Genomic DNA, 27,624 nt, shown 5'->3' on the forward strand with positions numbered 1-27,624 from the left:
GAGGTAAAGTAGACACAGTATTGAGGTAAAGTAGATACAGCATCGAGGTAAAGTTGATACAGCATTGAGGTAAAGTTGATACAGTATCGAGGTAAAGTTGATACAGTATCGAGGTAAAGTAGATACAGCATCGAGGTAAAGCTGATACAGCATCGAGGTAAAGTTGATACAGTATCGAGGTAAAGTAGACACAGTATTGAGGTAAAGTTGATACAGTATCGAGGTAAAGTAGACACAGTATTGAGGTAAAGTTGATACAGTTTTGAGGTAAAGTAGACACAGTATCGAGGTAAAGTAGACACAGTATCGAGGTAAAGTTGATACAGTTTTGAGGTAAAGTAGATACAGTATCGAGGTAAAGTAGACACAGTATCGCGGTAAAGTTGATACAGTTTTGAGGTAAAGTAGATACAGTATTGAGGTAAAGTAGACACAGTATTGAGGTAAAGTTGATACAGTATCGAGGTAAAGTAGACACAGTATTGAGGTAAAGTTGATACAGTTTTGAGGTAAAGTAGACACAGTATCGAGGTAAAGTAGACACAGTATCGAGGTAAAGTTGATACAGTTTTGAGGTAAAGTAGATACAGTATCGAGGTAAAGTAGACACAGTATCGCGGTAAAGTTGATACAGTTTTGAGGTAAAGTAGATACAGTATCGAGGTAAAGTAGACACAGTATCGAGGTAAAGTAGACACAGTATCGAGGTAAAGTAGACACAGTATCGAGGTAAAGTTGATACAGTTTTGAGGTAAAGTAGATACAGTATCGAGGTAAAGTTGATACAGTTTTGAGGTAAAGTAGATACAGTATCGAGGTAAAGTTGATACAGTTTTGAGGTAAAGTAGATACAGTATCGAGGTAAAGTAGACACAGTATTGAGGTAAAGTAGACACAGTATCGAGGTAAAGTAGACACAGTATCGAGGTAAAGTTGACACAGTATCGAGGTAAAGTTGATACAGTTTTGAGGTAAAGTAGATACAGTATCGAGGTAAAGTTGATACAGTTTTGAGGTAAAGTAGATACAGTATCGAGGTAAAGTAGACACAGTATTGAGGTAAAGTCATCAGGAACCAGGAAGCAGTGTCATATACACACACACACACACACACAGGAGGTGACGGCGGTGCATCATGTGCTAGTTTTACTGAGATGGTAAAACTAGCATCTCAGTAGATGTTTCTATTTGTATGAATAACAGTCTGAGGTGGTGGGAGGAGTTTAACTTTTTACCTGAGTCTTTATAAACATTTTCTCTGTGATTCATTTTCTGTTGATTGTCTCATGTAAGAACCATTTTAATTGAACTCTTCGTCGCTCTCCTTGTCTTCCTCTCCGTCCTCTTCTTCTTTCAGTTCTCCCTGTTCGGTTCTCGCTCCTCCAGCAGAACTGCCAACCCTCCCTCCTCCTCCTCCTCCTCTTCCTCCTCATCCCCTGGTATCCATTCAGCAGCGACTCTGAAGAGGCTGGAACGACCAGTGGGCGGCGCTCCGTCAAGCTTAAGCAAAGCAGAGTTCCTGGAGCGCGTGCGTCGCAGCAACCAGGCCTGCCAGCAGGGGGAGTACGCCCTGGCTGTGCGTCTGTACAGCGAGGCGCTCGCCGCTGACCCACAAAACTGCATTTTGTACAGCAACCGCTCGGCGGCGTACCTGAGACTGGGTCAGTACAGCACCGCGCTGGACGACGCTATCAAAGCACGACTCATCAACCCCAAGTGGCCCAAGGTAAGAGGCGGATACTAAATGTTACTGTGTGGTTTAAGGGCGGCGTCATGTCTTCATCTGCCTGTCACTCAACGATGATCTCAGTGATGTCATCTTCATGTGGCCGTTAGAAACCCTCATAATCAGGATGATTTAATCTCAACCACAGATATGTGTGAACTCACCAAAATGACTTTACTCATAACTTTTACTGCTGTCAAACATTACAATATTTAATCACGATGAATCGCATTCATTTCCTAGTTAACTTGCGATTAATCGCATTCATTTCATAGTTAACTTGTTATTAATCGCATTGATGTCATAGTTAACTTGTGATTAATCGCATTAATGTCATAGTTAACTCGCGATTAATCGCATTAATGTCATAGTTAACTTGCGATTAATCGCATTCATTTCATAGTTAACTCGCAATTAATTGCATTAATGTCATAGTTAACTTGCGATTAATCGCATTAATTTCTTAGTTAACTTGTGATTAATCGCATTAATGTCATAGTTAACTCGCGATTAATCACATTCATTTCATAGTTAACTCGCGATTAATCGCGTTCATTTCATAGTTAACTCGCGATTAATCACATTCATTTGATAGTTAACTCGCGATTAATCACATTCATGTCACAGTTAACTCGCGATTAATCACATTAATGTCACAGTTAACTCACGATTAATCGCATTCATTTCATAGTTAACTCGCAATTAATCGCATTCATGTCACAGTTTACTCGGGATTAATCGCATTAATGTCATAGTTAACTCGCAATTAATCACATTAATGTCACAGTTAACTCGGGATTAATCGCATTAATGTCATAGTTAACTCGCGATTAATCGCATTCATGTCACAGTTAACTCGCGATTAATCACATTAATGTCACAGTTAACTCACGATTAATCGCATTCATTTCATAGTTAACTCGCAATTAATCGCATTCATGTCACAGTTTACTCGCAAATAATCGCACATTTGTAACTGTAAAGATAAGTCATTCTCATGCAAAGAAAGACTGGTTTTAGCTTGAGAACAGAAGGCTTATCTAATCAAATGTCCTAATGATATGTTCTTATGTGAGGTTAGGGTCAGAGGTGAAGGTTCAGGTCAGGACTGGGTTGATGTTCACAGCGTGAGAAAAGGGAAGTCGTTCACAAAGTATTCACATGGTTGTGGACAGAAGAATCCATCTGGAGAGACGACCTGACGTTGTTGTCATTGTGTGTCTGTACTGCAGTGAAGAAACGTGTGTCAGTGTCAGTGTCAGTGTCAGTCATTATTGGACTGTTTCACGTTATACGACTGTTTACACCTGAAGGAAGTGGACTTCACACCGACACAGTGAGCCTTCACTGGCCTTCACTTCCTGCTGCTCTGAGTCCGTCCTGAGGCGTCCTCCGTCTGGACCACTGGGGCCCGGCCAGCTCCACTCCACTTCCTCTCTCTGTGCGAGAGAATGGACGGAAGTGGTGTTTGGGTGTGTGTGTGTGTGTGTCAGCGTGTGTGTGTCAGCGTGTGTGTGTCAGTGTGTGTGTGTGTGTGTGTGTGAGAGCAGAGCTTTGCACGGCTGTTATTTTGTTTTCTAAACTCTGGCGAGGCCTTGGCCTGAATTTGGCACTGACAGAGGACAATAACAGAGTGTGTGTGTGTGTGTGTGTGTGTGTGTGTGTGTGTGTGTGTGTGTGTGTGTGTCTTTCATAGTAGCGGTATCATAGCAGTTGGCTCAGCGGGTCAAAGGCAGAGGTCAAGATTAATGAATTACTAATAAGAGTGAGACATTTACTTCTGCTTCAGCTGCCTCCTTGCTCTCTTCTCCTTCCTTTTCTTCTTTTCTCCTCAGTCTCCGTCCCACAGTTTGTCCCTCTGTCTCCCACAGTTTGTCCCTCTGTCTCCCACAGTTTGTCCCTCTGCTGCTCACTGAAAGCATGTCAGTCCTGGGAACAGAGGGCTGTTACTGGTCAGAATCACACATGTTTATCGGGATAACTTCACTGATGTTGTTTCTTTGCTCCATGGTGTTGTCGTCACACTCGATGCAGCTCGATGAGAAAGTCTTTTGTTTCTTTGTGATTCAAATGAAGCTGCAAAGTCTTTTCTCTGACTGTGTTGTGTCATCTGTCTGTTTTTGTTGTTACATTCTCTCAAAGAGTTGTTTTTTTCGAGCATTTATTCAGACTCTCAAACTTTTAGCAGCCTGGGAAACGTCTGCTCCTTCATATGAACTGCTTTGTTATTTACTTCTGTTTGTTTGGTCCGTTCATGTGAAGACATAGTTTAGGACATTTGAGTTTTTAATTGACTGCAATAATTACTAGTGCTGTCAAACGATAAAAGCAATCAATCGCGATTAATCGCAGTTAATCGCACATTTGTATGCGATTAATACAATAATCGAGCAATAATTCATTCTTTGTGTGGATGAAGCTGTTTCATTTGACTCACACACACATCAAGATCTGTAAGTCTACACATAAAAGGAAGTGAGAAAATACTCTGTTTCTTGTGTAAAGTGGACGAACTGAGCCTTTAATTGTGTGGCTGTGAGTTTGATGTTACCATCCAAGCCTGTTCCTAAATATGAGGCTGAGGGAGCTGTAGCTGGAACCAGTTCAGATCATCAGTAAACGCTCTGAAGTGGAAGCAGACTCCGCCTGTTTACGCTCAAAGACCTCAGAGTTTGCCCCTCACTGTTCAGGCTTCCCTGTAATTAACAGACGACTCTGTGACCACGCGCTGCACGAATATTACTCACAGACCTGCAGAGAACGTGCAGAGAACGTGCAGAGAACGTTCAGAGAACGTGTAGAGACCGTGCAGAGACCATGCAGAGACCGTGCAGAGACCATGCAGAGAACGAGCAGGGAACGTGCAGAGAACGTGCAGGGAACGTGCAGGGAACGTGCAGAGAACGTGCAGAGAACGTGTAGAGAACGTGCAGAGAACGTGTAGAGAACGTGCAGAGAACGTGCAGGGAACGTTTAGGGGGACGTGCAGAGACCGTGCAGAGACCGTGCAGAGAACGTGCAGAGACCGCGCAGAGAACGTGCAGAGAACGCGCAGAGACCGTGCAGGGAACGTGCAGAGAACGTGCAGAGACCATGCAGAGAACGTGTAGAGAACGTGCAGAATACGTGCAGAGACCATGCAGAGAACGTGCAGAGACCGTGCAGAGAACGCGTAGAGAACGTGCAGAGAACGTGTAGAGACCGTGCAGAGAACGTGTAGAGACCGTGCAGGGAACGTGTAGAGAACGTGCAGAGAACGTGCAGAGAACGTGTAGAGACCGTGCAGGGAACGTGTAGAGAACGTGCAGGGAACATGCAGAGAACGTGTAGAGAACGTGCAGGGAACATTCAGGGAACGTGCAGGGAACGTGCAGAGAACGTGCGGGGAACGTGCAGAGAACGTGTAGAGACCGTGCAGGGAACGTGTAGAGAACGTGCAGAGAACGTGCAGAGAACGTGTAGAGACCATGCAGGGAACGTGTAGAGAACGTGCAGAGAACGTGTAGAGACCGTGCAGAGAACGTGTAGAGAACGTGCAGGGAACGTGCAGAGAACGCGCAGGGAACGTGTAGAGAACGTGCAGAGAACGTGCAGAGAACGTGTAGAGACCGTGCAGGGAACGTGTAGAGAACGTGCAGGGAACATGCAGAGAACGTGTAGAGAACGTGCAGGGAACATTCAGGGAACGTGCAGGGAACGTGCAGAGAACGTGCGGGGAACGTGCAGAGAACGTGTAGAGACCGTGCAGGGAACGTGTAGAGAACGTGCAGAGAACGTGCAGAGAACGTGTAGAGACCATGCAGGGAACGTGTAGAGAACGTGCAGAGAACGTGTAGAGACCGTGCAGAGAACGTGTAGAGAACGTGCAGGGAACGTGCAGAGAACGCGCAGAGACCGTGCAGAGAATGTGCAGAGAACGTGTAGAGAACGTGCAGAGAACGTGTAGAGAACGTGCAGAGAACGTGCAGAGAACGTGCAGAGAACGTGTAGAGACCGTGCAGGGAACGTGTAGAGACCGTGCAGAGAACGTGCAGAGACCGTGCAGAGAACGTGTAGAGAACGTGCAGGGAACGTGCAGAGAACGCGCAGAGACCGTGCAGAGAATGTGCAGAGAACGTGTAGAGAACGTGCAGAGAACGTGCAGAGAACGTGTAGAGACCGTGCAGGGAACGTGTAGAGAACGTGCAGAGAACGTGCAGAGGCTTTGAGAGAGGACCCGGGACCTAAACTGGCCTGTTTATATTATATTAGAAAGTGTATATTATAATGTGATCTAACCAAAGGGAATATATTGAATTTCCTCGTCGCACAAGCGTAAGATCACATGACTTGACACGGGACGTGTTCTCTGTTGAATTTGTGCTTTTTTCTGGAATAGTGTTTTGGATCCTCAGTTGGGGTCAGTGGGGTAATCCAGGACTTACTGCAGCACATGACGATACATCCATCATTTCTAGTTCCCCTTCAACTTAGTAGAACTGACCCTTGTGCAAAAAGGATTAGTCTCTTAAATAACATATGTGTTAATAATAAATGTTAATAAAGTGATTTGTTAAACGACCTCTTTAAGGTGATTCTGTTCCTGCTGTTCTGTAACTGGGAGCTCGTGCTGCACCATTCTGCAAAACATGTGAATCACACGTTGTTTTGCTTTGAATTGACTTCACGATTTTTTCACAAATCAAAATGTTTATTGTGCTCATGAACAAAAGATTAGAAACACTCAAGTAAAGTGTCAAACAGTGGGATTGAACATTATTTATTATAAAAAACCACAAAGTTTGCTAGGCCAATAAAAAATTGACGCCGTTAGAATGTGTTTGTGTTAACGACGTTAATAACTTATTGTAAGTCACTTTGGATAAAAGCGTCTGCTAAATGACATGTAATGTAATGTAATGTAATGTAATAACACGTTTGACTGACAGCACTCGATAACAGCGAAGGAAAAACTGATTTTAGCTCAGTTAACAAAAACCTCATGTAATATTCTGTGTCCACAGGAACTAAAAACACTGATTTTCTCTCTGGATTTTGCTGTGGGAGAGGGAGGAGTTTTCAAACTTCAATGTTAAGCTGCTAAAATGCTGTTTATTGGCCAAAAAAAAGTATAAAAAAACCCACATTCCTAAATATCCTAAACCTAAGCAGCTTAGAGTTTATTAGCTCAGCCTTTTGTGAAGTGGCTCTGATGAGTTTTTCCTTCTGTAATACTGTGATGTATTCACTTTAATTCACTCATTCACTTTAAATGCTTCAAGCTTTGATTGTTCACAGTTGAGGAATATTAAACTTTCCAAGCTCCAGACATTCATTTCACATTTCTGCTCCAACAGCTCCCAGACGAGGCCGTTCTCCCACTTCTGCTGTTATTTCACATCACTGTCAGGCCTTACAACCACCCGAAACTGCCCTTCAGTTTATTATTAATTGATAAAAAATGTAATTAAATAAATCAACTGATTGCTCTCAGTGAAATAAACGTTTTTATAGATACAGGATTAAAGTGAATCCAGAAATGATTATAATGAAATGTGGGGTATATTTTTATTTAATTTATTCATTAGTTTCTTTATTTTTTCTTGCCCATGGACATTTATTGTTTGGTTAATGACAGTTGACAAGCCCAGATTGTACTGTGTAAATGACACATGACACAATAAATGAAGTCATTCCACACACTGAATCTGGATTCATCATAAAAAAGTGGAAGTTAAAATTTCCCGTGATGATCATCAGTGACACATTTCCTCTGCACGACAATAAGAATCACTCTTGGGATATTTTTGGGATGGACATTTTTATGCAGCTGGAGAAAAAGATCATTGTCTCTGTTGTTGTAATTAAAAGAGAGAGAGATTGAACTAAAGTCTAAAGTCATTTGTAGAGACAACGTTCAAAGTCACTGATTTACTTTAGTTTTTCATTATTATATTTTATGTTGTATAAATCATCTGTGGTTAGTGTATAACATGTGATTTTATCACCATAAAAACGTTAATATCATTATTATTATTACTGTATTATCCTGAACAAGCCCAGGTTAAAGTTCCAGTGTGTAACTTCCATTTCAGCCATAATTCAACTGTGTGCAGCCGCCTCGCCGCGCCTCGCCTCGCCTCGCCTCGCCTCGCCTCGCCTCGCCTCGCCTCGCCTCGCTTGTGCTTGCATCTTGCCTCCATCATCCGTGATGTAAAATGCATGAAATGAATTGATTTTATAATTCATTTCTAATGTAACGGACATTTGTCTATATTTAAAAGTGACAGAGTACACCTTTAATGCTTGTCTCAGACTGACCAGCTCCTGTAAGAAGATTCTGTCGTGTGATCTTTGTCAGTAAATCCATTTGAAACCTTGAAAGTGAGTGTGTGCAAGTCGACCTCATCATCACTGAGTCACAGTAACAGTGTGATGAAGCTGATTCCCAGTCGCTTCATCACCAGGTCTGATTTAAACGTGTCATACTGGGAGTTAAACGCAGGTTTGCTCTGCAGCCACTAGAGTGCAGCACTGGTCACAATCACAGAGACGCTCGGGCACAGCTCCTGCTTTGTTACTCCTCCCTTCATGAACCTGAAGCTTTAAACAACTGCACTTCTTTAATTCACGTGTAATCAACCAAAGAAATCCGTGGTCGACTGAAGCCCTGAAATTTTGACTAGTCGGTTAGTTGACCTTAAACTAACTATTAAACTAAACTAAATGTGTAAGGTCAAAATTGATTTTTGGTTTGGAACGGTCAGTGAACACTCAGTCATGAACCTCACTGCACAAAATAAAGAGTGCTTAATATTTAACAATTCTATAATACTTCACAACATATCAGACATGTGCACACACACACACACAAAGACACAAAGACTGTAGCATGTTTTCCTGCAGTGCTGCTGAGCACTTGGTCATTGAACTTATGACCTGAGGGGTGTGTCCTTCTGTTCAATACAGCCAGCAGAGCAGAGGTGTTGCCCCACCTCCTGTCCATCTTCTCCTCTCCTTCTGTTCTCAGGGGAAAGAGATCAATGTCAAAAGCTCCAGGATCCTTACTGAATCAATACTTTGATCATTCCTGCTCCTAACTGTGAACCTAGATAAGGAACACACACACACACACACACACGCGCTAAGCTGAACACATCTGATAACCAAACATTCATGAGCCTCCACAGTGTGTCACACAGCGTCACTGTGGACTCCACAGTGACGCTGTGTGACCCTGTGTGACCCTACGTGACCCTGTGTGACCCTGTGTGACCCTACGTGACCCTGTGTGACCCTGCGTGACCAGGCTGTGACGGTGTGATTCACGTATGAGTATGTGTTATGGTCAGGTGACTCTGTGCTCTATTTCCTTTTATCTGAATATAATAATAATAATACAATAATAGGGCTGCAACGGTTCAGTTACTGTTTTGATCTATTTTGATAGTCGATAAATCTATAAATGTTAGTGGTTTTTTTATACTCTTATAACACTGATCAACATTTATCAATATTTTCTTACATTTTATAGAGACAAAAGTATTAGTATGTGTGGGTGGAGTCGACTCATTTAAACCAGCAGCCTGATGAACTGTGATGGCAGCTACATAATCACTATCTCTCCTCTCTCCTATGTGACCAAACCTTTAATCTCACACTGTTTTTCCAAACCATTCAAACTGAGTTGTCCTTGAATACGTCCATCCTGGTCACTCTATTTGAAAATCACAGCATCTTCAGCTACTCAGCTCTGCCACTGCTCCTTTGCTCCTGACTGTGGTGTATCTGCCTCTGCACACACACACACACACACACACACACACACAGATGACAGCACACTTATTAAAGTCGGGGTAGTTTCAGTGTTATTGAACAATAATTCCACAATAACCTTTCTGTTCCCCTGTGGTCAGTGACAGCGACAGAGCAGCGTGGTGTGCTGTGTCTTTGTCATTGTTGTAAAACCTAGGTCAGGATTAATAACCACACATATGAGTGTGGCTGTGAAGCAGGACGAGGCTCGTTCATTAGCAGCAGCTCTCACTTCATCTGATATGTTAGTCTGTCAGCTGTCGAGCAACTGGGAATATTCACTCGTTTACTGTCCAGTCACCGGTCAGTCAGTGTCCATTGTGTGTAAGAAGAGCCTTTTACAGAGCAACCACAGCTGCTTCATCCACACTTCATTTCTCTCTGTGTCTCTGTCTGTCTCTCTCTGTCTGTCTGTCTGTCTGTCTGTCTGTCTGTCTGTCTCTTGCTGTGCAGGACTGTTGGTGTTAGATCTCCCTGCCGTGTGTGTGTGTGCGTTTATGCAGGGTAAATGATCCTGAAGGCTCTTCTCTAAGCCCGAGTGTCCCTGTCCTCTCAGCTTCCCTGAGCCCCAGTAATATCCCCTCAGCTCTGGTTTCAAACAGCTCTCCATCCGCCCTCACAGAGGTGTAGGGTTCTCCTCGTGCCTCCTCTGCGCTCTCTCAGCGTCTGCTTTTCTGAAAAGACTTGTGTAGTGCAGCGGTTCTCAAAGACTGGGTAGGGACCCACACATGGATCACAGGAGATGTATCTTAGGTTTTTTTTTGAAGCCCTTTACTTAAGATTGATTCTATAAGACACATAAAATGAAGATGGATCCATTTATCAAACATGTGTATCTTGTGGGAGGGGCTTGTTTACGTGTTCACTTGTTGGCAAATCTGTTGGGAGAGGGCAGTGAAAACTGTAAAGACAAATATGCAGTTTATACAGTGAATTGGGTCGTGATAAGTAGTGAACTTTAAGAGGTGGGTCACACTGGTGTAGTGCACACACACACACACACACAGCAGACTGTCGTCACAATGTGTTGAACTGTGGTCCCATTGTTGTATTGAACCGTATGAGTTTACACAAACTAAAGCTGTATCGTTCTTCTGACGTAGTTCTTGTTTGTAATATGTTGAACAATGATGAAAAACATCCTTTGTCTTTGTCCGGTGCTAAAATGTGATTGAATGAATGTGCTTCTCCTTCTACTGTGGTTTGTAGTTAAGTCAAATAGTGGCTTTAATGTGTGAACAATACATGAATGAATGAGTGATGGAGTGTTAGTTATACCTGCAGGCTAAGGTCGTACACCCTAGAGCTGCAACTAACGATTCTTTTCATAATCGATTAATCTGCCGATTATTTTCTCGATGAATCGATGAATCGTTTGGTCCATAAAATATCAGAAACATGGACATGATGATGATCTCAAATGTCTTGTTTCGTCCACAAACTAAAATGATTGATTTGTTATCCAGAGCAAAGAAATGAAGAAAATGCTCACATTCAGAATCTAGTTTTAATCATGAAAAAAGCTTCAAATCGATCATCAAAATAGTTGTGATTAATAATCGATTCATCGATTAATTGTTTCAGCTTTAGTACACACACACACACACACACAGACACACGGAGTCCTCGCAGCCGCAGGAACAGACAGACAGACAGACAGACGGACAGACAGGTGATGCTGTGCTGTGAGATGAGAGCACCGCTCACTTGCTCGCGCTCACACGGTGTTTCCGCCGTCATTAAACTGGATTATAACTAACTCCACTCCTGCACCAGTACAACCACCACCTCCACCTCCTCCTCCTCCTCATCCTCCTCCTCCCGCGAGACTCCCGCGGGCTGCGAGCCGCGAGCCGGCGGCGGAAGCGCTGGTGTAGGCGGTGAGATGCCGCTCGTGCCGCGTGCGCGCCCCGCTCAGCTGCGCACGAGCTGCGGCTGCTGTTGTGACACTTTGATGTTTCTCACGTCTGCTTCACAAACATGATGAAATGGCAGCCCCGGAAGAAGGTGAGTGAGTGAATTCAACTCGACTCGAGCTCCATAACTTGAACGAAATATGTTTGGCTGATGCTTAAGTGAATGAATGAATGAATGAATGAATGACTGACTCCGTTCTTAATCTACAGTGCTGTTTAAACGCGCCCACTGTGCGCAGCCGCGAGTACTTTATGAAGAAGAATAATCTCTCTAATCTCACATATAATAATATGTATAATCTCACACAGACAGTGTGGGATTATTCAACACCGAACAGTGTCTCTCTTGTTGTGTTACACAGTGACAGTGACGGTAAAAGTGACAGTAACGTGACAGTAACAGTAACAGGGACAGTGACAGTGACGGTCACTGTCACTGTCACTTTTACTGTTAAACACAAACAAGAACACAACATGTTTGGACTGGACGTCATTAACGACACTTGTGCTGCAGTGTTTAGTGATCGTATGGAGGGAAAACGTGGAGGATTTGCGTTTTTAACTTCCTTTGCGTGTGTTGTGTTTGTATGTTTGTGTGTTTGCTTGTTTGTGTGTTTGCCCAATTTACACCAAAACAATACAATTGACAGCTTTTTTATAAAGAGATCAAATGAATATGGAGCAGAATGAATTGATCCGGCCCTCAACAATATTTTATGTTTCTCATGTGGCCCCTTAGTGGCCCCTGTGCTGAAGCATTATGTTATACTGTTGTTGTACGCTTTTATTTTGAAGGCCGAAAATGAAGACAAACACTGTTGTCACGCTTTTATTTTCCTACAGAAAGAGTGAATGACAAGATGAGCTTCACTGTATTACTTTGAATCAAAATGGTATTTAATGATGTAAGATGCCATAAAATCAATATTCCCTTTGTGCTCAGCACCAGCCACTGCCTGCACGCACGCACACACACAGACACGCGTGCACACGCACACAAACACACACAGACACGCGCGCACACACACCCACGCGCGCACACACACGGAGCACTTTTAGACATACACAATGTTCTAGCAGAGGCTGGTGCTTCTGGGTCATGTTATCAGCACACTGAAATGAAATAAAATAATCAAAGGAAAGAAAGAGAATAGAACTATAAAGGAATGATGAAATGAAATGTGAAGAGGAATATTCAAAAATGGTTAGTGTGAGGTACTTGAGGATGTCTGCAGTCTGTGAAGGAGTCGAGGAACACCAGACTTTAGACTGTCGGAGGAAACAGAACCTAGAGGAAACCTGCATGCATCAGGATTATTCATTTAATATGAAAAGTGCTCTTTTACTTTGAAGATACGACAATATAGCATTTATATGTCATTCTTGATGTAACATGAATTATCACTCTATTTCCATCACATCTATCTTTTGTTTCTCTGCATATGTGTTGAAAGCAGAAGTTTGTCATTGCCTCTATGACACTTTCAAATACCCTGGAGTGTAATGTTTGCCCACATTTGTTCTCATTAGCACCTGATTTATGACTCTTTATCCCTCTTCGACCTATTTACTCTCACTCCATCACAGAGAGTCGGTGACATCAGAGGTTTAAGGAACAACAACCACAACATTGTGACGTTTTTCTCTCTCACAGCTGCACGTACCCGTGTGTGTGTGTGGGTGTGTGTGCGTGTGCGTGTGTGTGTGTGTGTCATGAAACATGTGAGTAGTTGGTGGGACAGCATGGATGTAATGTCATGTGTATACTTGCAAAGCTTCACCCCAGCCTCTGATTTAAGACGTTTGTTTGTCCACATCATCCCGACAGTCTTTGTGTAATCTGGAATAAATGTGATCTGCAGGCTACAGACGGGGGAACATACACTAATGAAGACCCAGTGGATGCGTCCATGGTGCTGCTTTATACCAGGCAGTTTGCAGTTATTCAGAATATGTGTTTAATTGGTCAGAGAAGGTCTGTCCACTTGTGGTTTCTGTGGCAAACAAGGTTGGTGGTTCAATCCCCGTGAGTCCAGGCAGCATGTGACTGAGTGTGAAGAACGTGTGATGGAAAAATCGATTTTGTGTTTGTGGGTAAATGGTGAAAGTATAACTTGGAGTTGCTTCCTGTCGTCTCAAGGTGGCAGTTAGCCGTGGGCGATATTGACAAAAAATAATATAAAATGTAGCTGATATCCTTTAAAAATGTGATTTTAATTGTCTGAGTTATAACTCATTGATTGTCGGTTACAGATTCTATAAATGGACACAATATTAAAGGAAACAGCTCTTCTTAATTGTCTTGTCAAAGCTGTTGTTACTGTGGACCATAATAATCAGCTGTTCTCGGGCCCTCTCTCTCAGCTCAGGGGCCCCAGGCCTGGATTTCCTGACCTGTCAGTAACCATCGTGTAACTTCCTCTCAGAAGCTAATGTTGCTGTTTACTTTTGTAGTCACTATAAATCAGTGAGTGGAGAGGAGACGTGTTTGCTGTTAATAATTCATATTAAATGAGGACAGCTTAACAGAAAACACACGTTTCCCAAAGTGAGCCTCTCCTCCTCCACAGTTGTGTGTGTGTGTGTGTCTGTGTGTGTGTGTGTGTGTGTGTGTGTGTGTGTGTTGGAGCACAGTGTGTCACTGAGCTAGAGCAGGTAACTGTGGACAGTCTCAGGAGGAAGGAGACTCTGGAAGACACTGGAAAATGAAAATGTGTCGAGAGAAAGGTGGAAAACATCACATGTCTCTTCATATACACACACACACACACACACACACTGTTGCCTATAATCCCATTCCAGAGTGTTTCTTCTGCCAAATTGAATCCTAATTGACAGATTATAGGCGTAACATCACAATTCATTGTCCAGCTCATACAGAAGCAGCTCGTGTTAAATAGGCCAGTGCTTCCTGTTCAGCCTGAAGCATTAAAGGAGGGAACAGAGCACATGAGAACATGGAGGAACAGGAACGTTAGGGTGTGTAGTAGCAGCTCTGTGAGACCTGTGCCATCCATCATTATTGTCAGCAGAGTGTCCACATGCACAGCTATACACAGCTATGTAAACACAGCTCCTCTTCCTCTTCACTGTATGTAACTTCCCTCCCCTCCCTGCCCCTCATTGTTGTTTATTAATGGTTATAATTCGATGAGTAAATTGTCAACTATGGCTCGCTACCCTATGTACATATATATGATATATGATGTGTGTATACATATATATATACATATATATATATATATATATATGTATATATACTGTATATATATGTATACCACACCCCGTCAGATGTCGTTTCTGTCCCACACGCTCTCTGTTGTTGTGAGACTGTCTCTGCTGCTTTGGTTTGGTTGTTGTCAGGTAGTTCAATAAGAACTGTCTTTTTTTATTATTATTTGTTTTATTTGAACTATTTATAGCACAAATCCACTTGAGTGCATACTGTATGTTTCTTGAAGCAAAAATGAATCCAAAGATCCACAAACTAGTAACTAAGCACGGGTAAACACGGTCAGGAAAACCCTACTGCACAGTTAGATGCTGAGTGTCCCCCAGGTCATCTGTGAAGAACAGGGGCCTCTTTCTTTTGGAAATAATAACCTAAATTGTATTTTTATTTTAGTTGGTTTTATTCTTAAAAATAAAGGTTTAACCTACATTTTACACAGGCTGAAGCCCAAGCCTTATTTTAGCCTAACACATACAGTTAATACAACAACCCTCAGCTTTCATTCTTCTATTTCTATCACGTGTACAGCTCTGTTGCTCCCTTCTCTTCCAGCATGTGTACTCGCTCCCTTCAGGTCAAAGGTCAGATAGGCAATCAAGCGATCCCTCGACCCGACGCACAAGCACGAGCTCACTGCCGGTGACTGACAGCCTAATTACCCAGTGCAGGAGACGCACAGCCCTCTGCTGGACTGTAGTTAACAGGAGGTCAGGAGGTCAGGAGGTCAGGAGGTCACTCGTCTTCTCCCGACTTCACCTTTATGTATATTTTGGTGGTTTGTTCCAAAGATGGCCAAAGATAAGAGTATTCGCTCTGGGTGTGTAGATAAAGTAAAACAGGGAGAGAAGGAAAAAAAGGAATGACTTTTGCTCACTGAGGGAATAAATGTTGTGTAGTGAAGTAAACTAAGATTACTACTGTGTCTGTGCTTTCTTTAATCTATATAATTTATAATGTGTGTGTACGCCGAGGTTAAATGTGTGACCTGACGTCCACAGAGAAAAACAACACTTGTTGAGCTGGTTGTTGTCTCCACCCACTCATGGAGGATCAGGTGTTGGAACAGCTGCAGTGAAGTGAAGTACATCGACCTCCACACATCACATTTCAAAGGGATCTCCACAGTATGTGACTTACACTCAAACAGTGACACGTACAGTACGTCAGCGTCACATTTAACTCTTTAATGACCTTTAATTCATCACCAGGTGGTTTTTGCTTCTTTTCCATCTTCCTCCATCAACTGCCTCTCTGTGTATGTGGACAGTTGCCTTCCAGTCTGTATTCCTCAGTGCAATACGTCCAAATAAGCTCTGTGTTTCATCTGTGTTTCATCTGTGTTTCCAGTTTTCTGTGCAGATGCTTGCGCAGCAGAATTATTTCACAGCTGCTTTACAGAATGACTCATCTGTTAGATGAACGTGGTCCTGTGAGACGAGAGGGGCTGCTCGTTCCCAGACTGTGAGTAACGGTGCACGGTTGCTGGTTTAAATCCACTGATAAAGAAAAAGCACATTAATCCTGACAAGGAGGCATCCTCACAATACTGATGACTGTTTTTAATGACTTTCTCAGACTCTCACAGCCTCTTAAATAATGATCTCACTGTTACATCACCTGCTGTGAGATAAGTGAGGTATTGACTTCACAGAATGAGACTATTCTGTCACACTAGATCTTCTAGTTTGGAGTGTTAAAACATCTCATACATCAGTGTTTTTTCCTGATTTCCAATCTCTTGAATATCATCCGTCCATCAATTATCTAGCGCTTTATCCTCCACCGGAGGGTCGCGGGGGCTGCTGTGCCAATCTCAGCTGACATAGGGTGATAGGCAGGACTTGCCTACGTACGTTTTGTGATTTGCTGATGTTTTGGGACTTGCTGGTGTTATGGGACTTGCTGGCATTTTGGGATTTGCCGACGTTGCTGGTGTTACGGGACTTGCCGGTGTTGTGGGATTTGCCGGGTTTTGGGATTTGCCGACGTTTTGGGACTTGCTAGCACTTTGGGATTTGCTGAGGTTTTGGGACTTGCTGGTGTTTTGGGATTTGCTGACGTTTTGGGACTTGCTGGTGTTTTGGGATTGGCTGACGTTTTGGGACTTGCTGGTGTTTTGGGACCTGCTGGTGTTTTGGGATTTGCCGACGTTTTTGGACTTGCTGGTGTTTTGGGACTTGCTGGCGTTTTGGGATTTGCCGACGTTTTGGGACTTGCCAGTGTTGTGGGATTTGCCGGCGTTTTGGGACTTGCTGGTGTTTTGGGATTTGCTGACGTTTTGGGATTTGCAGACGTTTTGGGATTGGCCGACGTTTTGGGACTTGCTGGTGTTTTGGGACCTGCTGGTGTTTTGGGATTTGCCGACGTTTTTGGACTTGCTGGGGTTTTGGGACTTGCTGGCGTTTTGGGATTTGCCGACGTTTTGGGACTTGCCGGTGTTGTGGGATTTGCCGGCGTTTTGGGACTTGCTGGTGTTTTGGGATTTGCCGACGTTTTTGGACTTGCTGGTGTTTTGGGACTTGCTGGCGTTTTGGGATTTGCCGACCTTTTGGGACTTGCTGGTGTTTTGGCATTTGCTGACGTTTTGGGACTTGCTGGTGTTTTGGCATTTGCTGACGTTTTGGGACTTGCTGGTGTTTTGGCATTTGCTGACGTTTTGGGACTTGCTGGTGTTTTGGGACTTGCTCCTCTCAACAACAAAGGAGAAATGTGCAATGGTTTACTCTCAACATGTAGGATACACATGCTTCTCCAGATTGTTTACTGTTGCTGTGAGGAAGATTCGAGCTGGTCTCAGGCTGCTGGATTGGTCAAGAAGCGCCTTTTTCCCTCTCAGCCTCTTCCTCCTGTAATAAATCACTCCATCTCCCTCTTCTGCTCTAAAACTGTGGAAGCAGAAGCAAACAGTGGAAAAATAACTTTGTCTCAGATCAAAGAAGGTTTCATTTGTGCGTTTTGAGGCAGATTCTGTGATTAGCGAAGACATCAATCTCTATTTCGTCTGCTTTATGTGATCCACTCTCGCTCTCGCTCAGCCCCCATCCTACTCTCTCCCGCCACTTGTGTTGCCATCTGTTTTCGATTAATGTGAGTTACGAGCAGTAATTGAAGCATCTGTTCATCCAGTGTACATCCTTTACCCTGACACACCATCATATAACACCTTTCTTTGTATATGTCTCTCTCACTCTCCTTCATCCTGTGTGCTATTATGTCTCTGTCAAACACTGAACTCATTTGCAGTAAATTGCTGGTCCAGGTGGAATTGGCTTAGTGTTGTAATGGATTGCTGTGGAAATGTGTGCAAGCGTTCATGTTCCTCAGAGAATGAATCTTAATGGTGATCCACTGGCCATCCTGTGACTGTTCCACACTGTTCCACACTGTTCCACAGTGCCACAAGAAGGTCTGATGTTGCATTACAATGACTCCAAAGCTGTTAAATTAGTACAATGTCTGCACAGTTCTGCTTTAAAGTAAAACAACAAAAGAGTCGATCTCAGGGTTTCCCTACAGTTTATAAATGATTTGCTACAACTGTCGTAAAATGATGTTGTGGTCAGCAGTGGTGGCTGGTGATCAAACAGTGTTGGGGGGGGGGGGGCGTATTCTAATGAAAAGAGAAAACCAGCACTACGCGAATCAAAAGAAAAAACAGCTGACGCAATCGTATCCTGACATCTTCAGCTTCCTGATTAACTTCCCTTCATCTTTCTCCAGGAGGGAAACAAATGGACACAATCGGACTTTGTGACGAACAAAAGCCACTTTACACTGGCTGGTGCTAATGCTAACATGCTAAGTGCCGGCTCGTCAACAGGGGGCACTAGAGCGCTCTCCCTCTCCATCAACAGTGTAGACAGAAGAAGAAAACTTGTGTTAAACATAAATAATTCAACATAATGATGAAATTGAAATGAGTTCTCGCGCAGCACTGTGTTTGCTCCGGCTCGTGATTCATGAGAAACGATGACGTCTCGCTCCATCCCTCCCTCTCGCTCTTCTCTCTGCGTCTCTCTCTCACAACAACGATCACTTCATCCACGTCAGCTGTTTTTTCTTCTTCTTTTCTTTTGATTGATAAACAACGTTGTAGCTGTAGATGAAAGTCTGCAGGATGACAATAATGACACGCTGTAACCTGTGGAAAGACCTTGACGACATACTGAAGTGTTCTTTCCACACGTGCTGTGTGTCCACCATCACCATGAGTGTGAGACACCTGCAGACAGACAGTCTGAACACAGACAACACTGGTGAGGGACAGAGGAGACATGAACAGCATGGATGTTTCTGTGAGACTGTCTGGACTGTCTGTCTGTCTGTCTGTCTGTCTGTCCCCCAGGCAGTGCAGACAGACGGAGCTTTAATCGGCAGACTGTGTGTGTGTGAGCAGGAGGCTGGGGGAGGCAGACTCTTCCTGCTGCCACATTCTGTTTGGCTACGCCATGTTGATACCACACATGCAACTGTACATCTACACACACACACACACACACACACACACACGGCCGTCATGCTATGATTACAATGTTTCCTCCTTGACATGATCATCATCGTCTGAGTGAAAGTTTCCACCCTGAAGCTTCTCTCATCGACACATAAGCAACAAAACAAGCAACAATGGAACATGAACGCTTCAATGACAACTCCATGCAGTGTGTGTGTGTGTGTGTGTGTGTGTGTGCGTGCGTGCGTGCGTGTGTGCGATGGTGACAGAGCTGAGGGTTAGTGTTAAGCAGACCAGACGGACAGGTGGGGAGTCCGTATGTCAGTCCAGACCGGCTGCTCTCAGCTCCAGCCTGGACCAGGGTCAGAGGTCGCTCCATCTCTTTAAAACAGAGTCACTATCACACATTTCAGCCTTTAAATCTGTTTAAAAAGGAAGAGATGTGACTATTTACCAAAGGCCAACAGTCAACAGACTATTGTTTTTTTAATACTCTATTGTTTTATGATGCTTCTTATCAACAGTGGACACCTTAGTCTGTATCTAAGTGCACTGATCTGGTTATAAATGTTCTTAACCATGCTGCTCTGAAGTAATTGCCCCAGTGAGACTAATAAAGTTGAATTTGAATTTAAACCCAAAATGTATTAACTTTAATGTCGTAGACGCTGAAAAAACAGGGTCACATTTGAATTGTTGACTTTGAAACTTTACAGATTATGAGAGAATAATGTGCTGTAGTTCATTTTAACACACACTTCCATTAAAACACATTAAAACTGCCTGTTTATGTTGTTTTTGCTCAGTGAGACTTTGCATTTTGGCTTCTATGGACAAATAACCATTTGGAATTAATGACCGACTTCCTGCACATTAACCCACTTATTAATAATAATTATATAACATATTTAGAAATGATTTTGTAGTATTTAATTTAATTTAATAAAATATGAACTATAGTTTCACTGCAACCTGGTTCTTGTGCTCTTGTTGTTTTCTGAGCTTTCATACTGTTCAACAACACGATACAGCTCAGATCTTTGTGCTCCGGCTTTGATTTGATTTGAAAGAACAAATCAGGGAGCGAGAAGAACAAGTGTATTTTCAAACAATAACATACAATATTTTTGAATGATTAAATCGATAATTTTTTTGTTTGCCTCTTAAAAAGTGTTGTTTGATTTTGTGAAAAAAGTTATAAAATATTGACACAAATCTAATTCCATACATGACAAAGAAAGAAAGAAAGAACCTGAGATAACAAAAACAAACAGAACAGAATGAGCAGGAGCTCATGTCCATGTCGCCCACAGAGCTTGAGCTTTTCGTTCTTTAGGGTTTTTACGTCAAACTCCATGAAACAGAAATCAGAATTGGCCCAAACCGTAGTCGGATGTGTTCCAGTCAGAAGTAAAACATTCACAACAAGAACATCAGAGACGGCAGATTTCACCCCATTCACGCAACAAGCCTCTGTCGCCCTCTGTTGGTCATATCAGCAAATGCAAGTGCAGAAACACAAACAGACAGAGCCACTAAAACGAATGTTTCATTAACGTCACATAAATGAAAATGACAACAGCTCCTCTGGAGTGTTAAGACCTTTACTTTCTCTCACTATTTCTGATCTCAATTTCACATCTTCTGGTTTTTCCTCCGGCAGGCCTACTTTCGTCAGGGGGTTGCCCTTCAGTACCTCGGTCGTCATGCCGACGCCCTGGCAGCATTTGCCTCCGGCCTCGCCCAGGACCCCAAGAGTCTCCAGCTGCTCGTTGGCATGGTGGAGGCTGCCATGAAATCTCCTCTCAGAGGTGGGTAACCAGGTTCACTATTACAGGCGGAAACAGTCGCATCCCAAATGAACAATACAAGAAGTTAGTGTTTGAAAGTAGAAGGAGGGGAGCGTGAGTGTATGCTCAGCGTGAACTGTCAACTTACAGCCTTTTCTTTTGTTGTTTTATTCACTCACCCTCCTCTGGGAGTGAGATGTAGACACAGTCAGAGCGAAGCCTCTGATGATGCAGACCTCACAGAGGAAATGAAAGATGGAAGATGAAGCTACAATCAAAGTAGAAACACAAACACACACTGAGCATGAAGTGAAAACATGACTCACTTTCACTGTCCAGTGCCATGTGTGTCTTCTTAACAGTGTAGCCCCAGAGCTAACATCCACGACAAGGCATAAGTACAGATGATACTCCAGGTTTAAAAAGAGATTTCTGACCAGATGTGGCTGATTCTGTCTCGTCCAGTCGTCCAGTGCTTAGCTGATGGACATATTAGTGCTGGACATCTAGTGTACGGAAGGACTGAGCTACAGAGTTTTCATTATGTCACAAGCCCTGCTGAATAATAAAGAAGCTGCTCCAGCACCACCGTTCAGACCCTCGCTGGTAACCTTTCAGAAATGAAAATAATGGCCATGACCAACCGCTGCCCGACCAACTGACAAATGTATTTATGTTAAAGAATAAATGTTTTAATTATTTATTTATGAACTGTTAATTCATTAGTATCATCTGTTATTTAAATGGTCATAGATAACAGGGATGACCTGATATAACTTTTTCACCTCCGATACCGATATTGCAGCTTTGAGTATTGGCCGATACCGATACCGATGCTATAGGATATCGGCATGAATCATACATACTTTAATGACTTATTTTGTAGTGTGGAATGTTAGAATAGGCTTGATCATGTGATATTACTGAAACAGAGAACAATAGTCAGCAACAGTAAGTATGAGGAAAACTGACCCAATGGTTACATCAATTTTAACCTTCAACAGAAGAATATTGGATTTTTTGCCAAGTTAATTTCATACAGTCTATGGTTCATTTCATCAGGAGGAAAGTACCAAGTGCTAATGGGGGTGTTTTCAGAGCACCCGTGTTTCACAGGTAACAGCGTGTCTTCAGAGAACACCCCCCTTGTTTTCACTATTTTGGATTAGCCCCACCCACACAGGGTGAGTGCCTCGACAACATGAAATAATGTTGTTTTAGCAGCTCGCCTCAGGATGAGCTAGCGTGGTGCTAACGGCTAGGTCGCACTCGCTGTGCGGCTTCGTAGCCTCTGAGATCTGAATTAGCAGTAGCGCACACACACACACACAGACAGACACACACTGTAGTTGTGTTGGATGCATGTAGAGCCCTAATATGACGTTGTGTATCTCACCCGTACACCCTCAGACACCCTGGAGCCCACCTACCAGCAGCTGCAGAAGATGAAGTTGGACAAGAGTCCCTTTGTCGTCGTGTCCGTCATTGGTCAGGAGCTGCTGACCCACGGTTTCCACGGCGCCTCTGTCGTCGTGCTGGAGGCGGGGCTGAAGATCGGCACGTGCTCGCTGAAGCTGCGTGGCTCCGTCTTCTCGGCCCTGAGCGCCACCTACTGGTCTTTAGGCAACACAGAGAAGAGCATCGCCTACATGCAGCAGGACCTGGAGGTCACCAAGACTTTAGGTATGGAAGAGGATGAAACAGCACAGCAGAGAGCAGGTGAATGACACAGGTGAATATAGTGAGTGTTTGAGTGTTTGAATTTCTCTGGCCATCAGGTGACCAGTCAGGTGAGTGTCGTGCTCATGGGAACCTCGGCTCTGCGCTCTTCTCCAGAGGCAGTTACAGAGAAGCACTGGCCAACCACAGGAACCAGCTGGTGCTGGCCATGAAGCTCAAGGACAGAGAGGTACTGAAGGTTTGCATGCAAATGAAAAATGATGTGTGTGCTCATGCATATTCATTTAATAATGTATAGATCAGTCTCAGTTCAACTCTGGGCCCTTTATTTCCCTTTGTTGTTTGCTGAAGTTACCAAGTGGAGGGAGTGGCCTTGATTTTAGCACATCACACACACATCGCCATCATCATCATCATCATCATCATCATCATCATGATCATTATTATTGTTATCATCACTTTAACACACATACATTCATAGTGAGGTCAGTGTATTATTACTGGGATAATTAAAGGAAATGGCAGGGCCCAAATTTAAAATCTGATCATATTTAAAGTATTTTATAAATCCAATCCAACTTTATTTATAAAGCACTTTAAAAAAACAACAACATCAGCTGAAACATAGTGCTGTACAACAGAGATAAATAAGATAAATCAAATGTCAATAAAAAGACAATATCATGCTCCAAAATCATTTTTCAAACTAAAAACTAAAAAGGACCAGAGACATTCTGGGAGTGAACCCAGCTGGGAGACACCGACCCAGTCAGCACCAGTTTCACAACCAATCGACTTGGTTAATAAGAATTTATATTATATTAATATTATCAATCGATCATTTCCTGTAATTAAGGGCGAAAATGAACCTGAAGCTTCTGTCAGATGTTTAACTGAAAGCAGTGAAAGCGTGTGTGGATGCCTGTATCTTCCCCTGTATCTTCATGTTAAAGCATCTAACTATAATTATGTTCATTATGCACATGCATGCACACACTCACACACAGAGCTAGTGGGGACTGTCTGTGTTTTGTGAGGACACATGCTGTCAGTCAGTCTGAGACAAACATGGTCTTTATCAGAAATCCATATCTCCTGCCGTGTGTTTGCCTGGCTCCGGTGTTTTCAGACAGCATGCTTCCACACAAAGACGCCACCTGCACAGAGCTGAGATTCATAACCCACAGGCTCGGACTCAGTAGAAAGACGGCCTTTAGCTGGTGTGCAGCTCATCGTTAGACAGAAAATGAATAAAACATCAGCTGTTGTGATCAATGAATCCTTCTAGTCATCGATCGGTAAAAGCCGAGCTCCAAACAGTCACTGGATCCACTTTAGAGAACCTCGAGCCCTGAAAAGTGCCAGAAAAAACTATATGTCAATATTATTTGTTCTCTTTCAATGAATTAATACTTTAAACCACATTAACAGTATTTCAATGCTTTAAAATATAAGTTTAGATCCTTCAGCAGCGTATGATGAGGATTTGATTTCCTCTTTTTAATGTTGACTGCATAGACACAATAACACATCATGTCTACTGGACACACCATGAGTGGGTTTTCCTGTGCAGGAGAAACACTGTGTCCTTGAGGGAAATCAGACAGCAGTCTACTGTATGTCATTTATTAAATCCCTCTCCTGTTAAGAACTTGGCTGTAGACATGTGTCAGGTGGATTTTATGTGTTTACACTCATCACTTTGCTGGGAATTGGGATTTCAGTCGATGAGTGTCGTCTGCTTGTGTGATCTGATGTTACTCACTGACAGTTCCTCCTCATTATGGTCTGTGTATTTAAAAGGATGGAACATCTGCGTTTGAAATGAAGTTTCTGTTTTCTTCAGAATCACTTTGTGATTATTTTCATCATTCATTTTACCTTAATAATAAAACATCAGGAAAAATAGTAGAATAGTATTTTTTAATATAAATAAATAATTTAAATTAAGTTTAAATTTATTAAAATATTTAATCGCGATTAATCGCATTAATGTCATAGTTAACACGTGAATAATCGCCCATTTGTATCTATTCTAAATGTCCCTTGATTTCTTTGTGTCCCATTATTTTCTAAAAAACTACAAAGTTTGCTCGGCTAAAAAGAACGTTAATCTCGTGATAAAAACATTGACGCCGTTAATAAAGCGTTTGACTGACAGCACTAATTTAAAGTGATAGTTAAGTTTTTTTTGGAATCTGTGCCTGGAGAAGAACGGCAGGTGCACAGAAACAGTTACTGACATCAGTAAATGTCACTTTTTCCATTCAAATGTACCAATATTAGCAACTCCTGTGTGCTGTGATGTAAAATGACTTGTGTTCTCTGTGGCAGAGCAGCACAAGCTTCAGCTTTCAGTCAGAAAAATCTGTCTCGAGATAAAGTGAACAAGATGAGAGGTGAGATAAGCAGGCATCCAAAAATGGAAGGCTCACTGTTTTCAGTTCCAGTTTTACATCGAGCGTGTGAGAGACACACACACACACTGAGGAAAGAACTTCATCAATCTATTGATCACACCAAGTATCTAATTATCTAAAAAAATATTGAGCACTGCCTCAAGTTGTAAAAAAGAAGTTTCACTTAAAAAAGACGATCAAAGACGATGAACGCACGTCTGAACGAAAACAAAGAAGAAATGTGGGTTTAACATGGTGTTGCTGATCATAGCTGAAGCACATAACAATGTGCATGTGGTAAAAGACTCATTTAAACCAGTGAGTGAACGCTGATCAAACACTGCTCCAAAACCTATGAACCCTGGGATTAAACTAGGCCGGCTACATTCATGACTCTATTACTATTAAGTATTTTGATGATGGATGAATGGAGTCCACCAACAAAGACTTGATATTAACCAGTGTAACCTTGATATTTCAGGCGGCGTCTGACGCTCTCAGTAGTCTGGGCCATGTTTACACAGCCATCGGTGACTACCCCAACGCTTTGGCGAGCCATAAACAGTGTGTGCTGTTGGCGCGACAAACCCAGTGTCAGGTCTCTGAGGCTCGGCAGCTCGGCAACATGGGCGCGGTGTACACAGCGCTGGGAGACTTCACCAACGCTGTTCAGTGTCACAAGCAGCACCTGGACATCGCAAAGGTACAGCAGCAGTTTCCCTTTCAAAGCATTTCAATATCAGCTGATGGAGCCTGTGCTGTCATGCTGTGTTTCCATCATGGTACGGTCGGGTTTGGTACTGTATTACATTACATTACATTACATGTCATTTAGCAGACGCTTTTATCCAAAGCGACTTACAATAAGTGCATTTAAACATTTGGGTACAAATAAGTGCTAGAAGTAAGTAAGAGCTTCAAGTAAATCAAACTATGAAGTGCTAGTCATAAGTGCGATACATTTTTTTTTTTTTTTTTTTTTTTTTTTTTTTGTCGTCGTCGTTATCGTCTTAGTCGAGGTAGAGTCGGAAGAAATGTGTTTTTAGTCGGCGGCGGAAGATGTGGAGGCTTTCCGCTGTCCGGATGTCGATGGGGAAATGGTATGGTATGTATGGTATGGTTTGGAACGGTAAAGCCCTGGGTCAGACTTGCATTCCTAAGAACTGAAGGTTTAGTTGGCTGTGCCTGATAGTGTGACATCGTACACTAGACCAGAGGAGCTCTTCTTCCTCAACACCACGATCACTTGAAGGTGTTGAAGGTGGCGGTTCTCCCTGCAGCAGCAGCAGCGGCAGCGACAGCAGCAGCACAACGCACATAATTAATGATTACTAATCGCTTCCCCACTCACTTCTATGTCAGATATTCAACATACAAACAATAACTCTATAAGAAGAAAAGGCAATTCTTATTTTAACATTCTTTTTAAACCCATACAGTTGTTTATATGACTCTGATTCACTTGAAAATCAAATCACTGTATATACTGCAGCATTTATTATGGAATGAACAGCATTAGAAATGTGATTCACGTTTGAAGTTCATCATCGCTGCACCACATTGTCTCCCTCGTGTTCTTCAGTACTCGGACCTCAGCTTCTGTGGCTCATACACGATATGTGACCCAATGACTGTTGTAGACGAGCCATCAATCTCTAACAGATTTTATGAAATAATAATGTTGTAAAATAGTGGCAAATGCACTGCAGACCATGATAAAGCCTGGAATGTCTTTGCAGACTCTGGAGAACCGGCGTGAGGAAGCACGGGCGTACAGTAACCTGGGCAGTGCCCACCACTCTCAACGGGACTTCGACAAGGCCATAGCTTACCACACCAGAGTGCTGGGGTTGGCACAGGAGCTGGAGGACAAAGCCATTGAGATGAGGGCATTTGCTGGTCTGGGACACGCTGCCCGCTGCATGCAGGTCGGTATAAAGACCTGATGAACTGTTCAGCTGAATCACGTGGAGTTGTTACTCTAAATGAATCTAAATCCTGATCCTCAGGACCTGGAGAGGGCACTTCAGCATCACCAGCATCAGCTGGACATCGCCAAGGAGCTGCAGGACAGAGCCGCACAGGGCCGAGCCTCGTCCAACCTGGGTAAGTTCATCTGAACGTCATCTGCTGTGGATCTGTGTGACTGTGATTCTTATGCCACAGAAGGACACACAGCAGGACAGAAGTGAACACACTTTCTTTACTTACTTATTCATTAAAGTTGCAGTGCATAACGTTTGATGATCTATGTCATTGTAATTCTGAATATATATATATATATATATATACACTGTAGATGATAATAAACAGGAGGGGGCGGCACATACTGTAGTTTCTTGTATGCGTTGCGTAGGAGAAAAGCATCACGAAAATAAACAGAGAGTTGGTGTCGATGCAGCTTCTGAATAAAGAAGAAGAAGAAGAAGAAGACTTTTAACTACTGCCTCATATTCACTCTGTGCTCATTGAACAGTTCACTGTGAAGAGATTAGTGATGACTGGATTAACCATCTAATCCACCAGTGACAATAAGAATGAACATTACAGTCATTTAACAGCCCAATCTTTTCCAATACAAGATAATGATATGTTTTTATAATAGTGTGTCATTTGAAGATCAAAGCAAGGCATCTA

At 42.9% G+C, this 27,624-nt stretch overlaps 1 protein-coding gene across 2 annotated transcripts in view; it reads left to right on the top strand.

The window, feature by feature from the left end:
- The window catches only part of ttc28 (tetratricopeptide repeat domain 28), a 53,650-nt gene that overhangs the window by 7,155 nt on the left and 18,871 nt on the right, over positions 1-27,624 (top strand). Inside the window, exons 2-8 of one of the 2 annotated variants that reach the window (XM_058617243.1) lie at positions 1,358-1,726; positions 20,782-20,929; positions 22,319-22,591; positions 22,687-22,817; positions 25,469-25,690; positions 26,727-26,915; positions 26,997-27,093. In XM_058617243.1, the coding sequence (XP_058473226.1) occupies positions 1,358-1,726; positions 20,782-20,929; positions 22,319-22,591; positions 22,687-22,817; positions 25,469-25,690; positions 26,727-26,915; positions 26,997-27,093 (1,429 nt within the window). Of the gene's footprint in view, positions 1-1,357; positions 1,727-11,234; positions 11,528-20,781; positions 20,930-22,318; positions 22,592-22,686; positions 22,818-25,468; positions 25,691-26,726; positions 26,916-26,996; positions 27,094-27,624 lie in introns of those variants that run through there. The other variant, XM_058617244.1, reaches the window with a different exon arrangement.

Source organism: Solea solea, chromosome 19, assembly GCF_958295425.1.
Source record: "Solea solea chromosome 19, fSolSol10.1, whole genome shotgun sequence".
NCBI lineage: Eukaryota > Metazoa > Chordata > Actinopteri > Pleuronectiformes > Soleidae > Solea > Solea solea.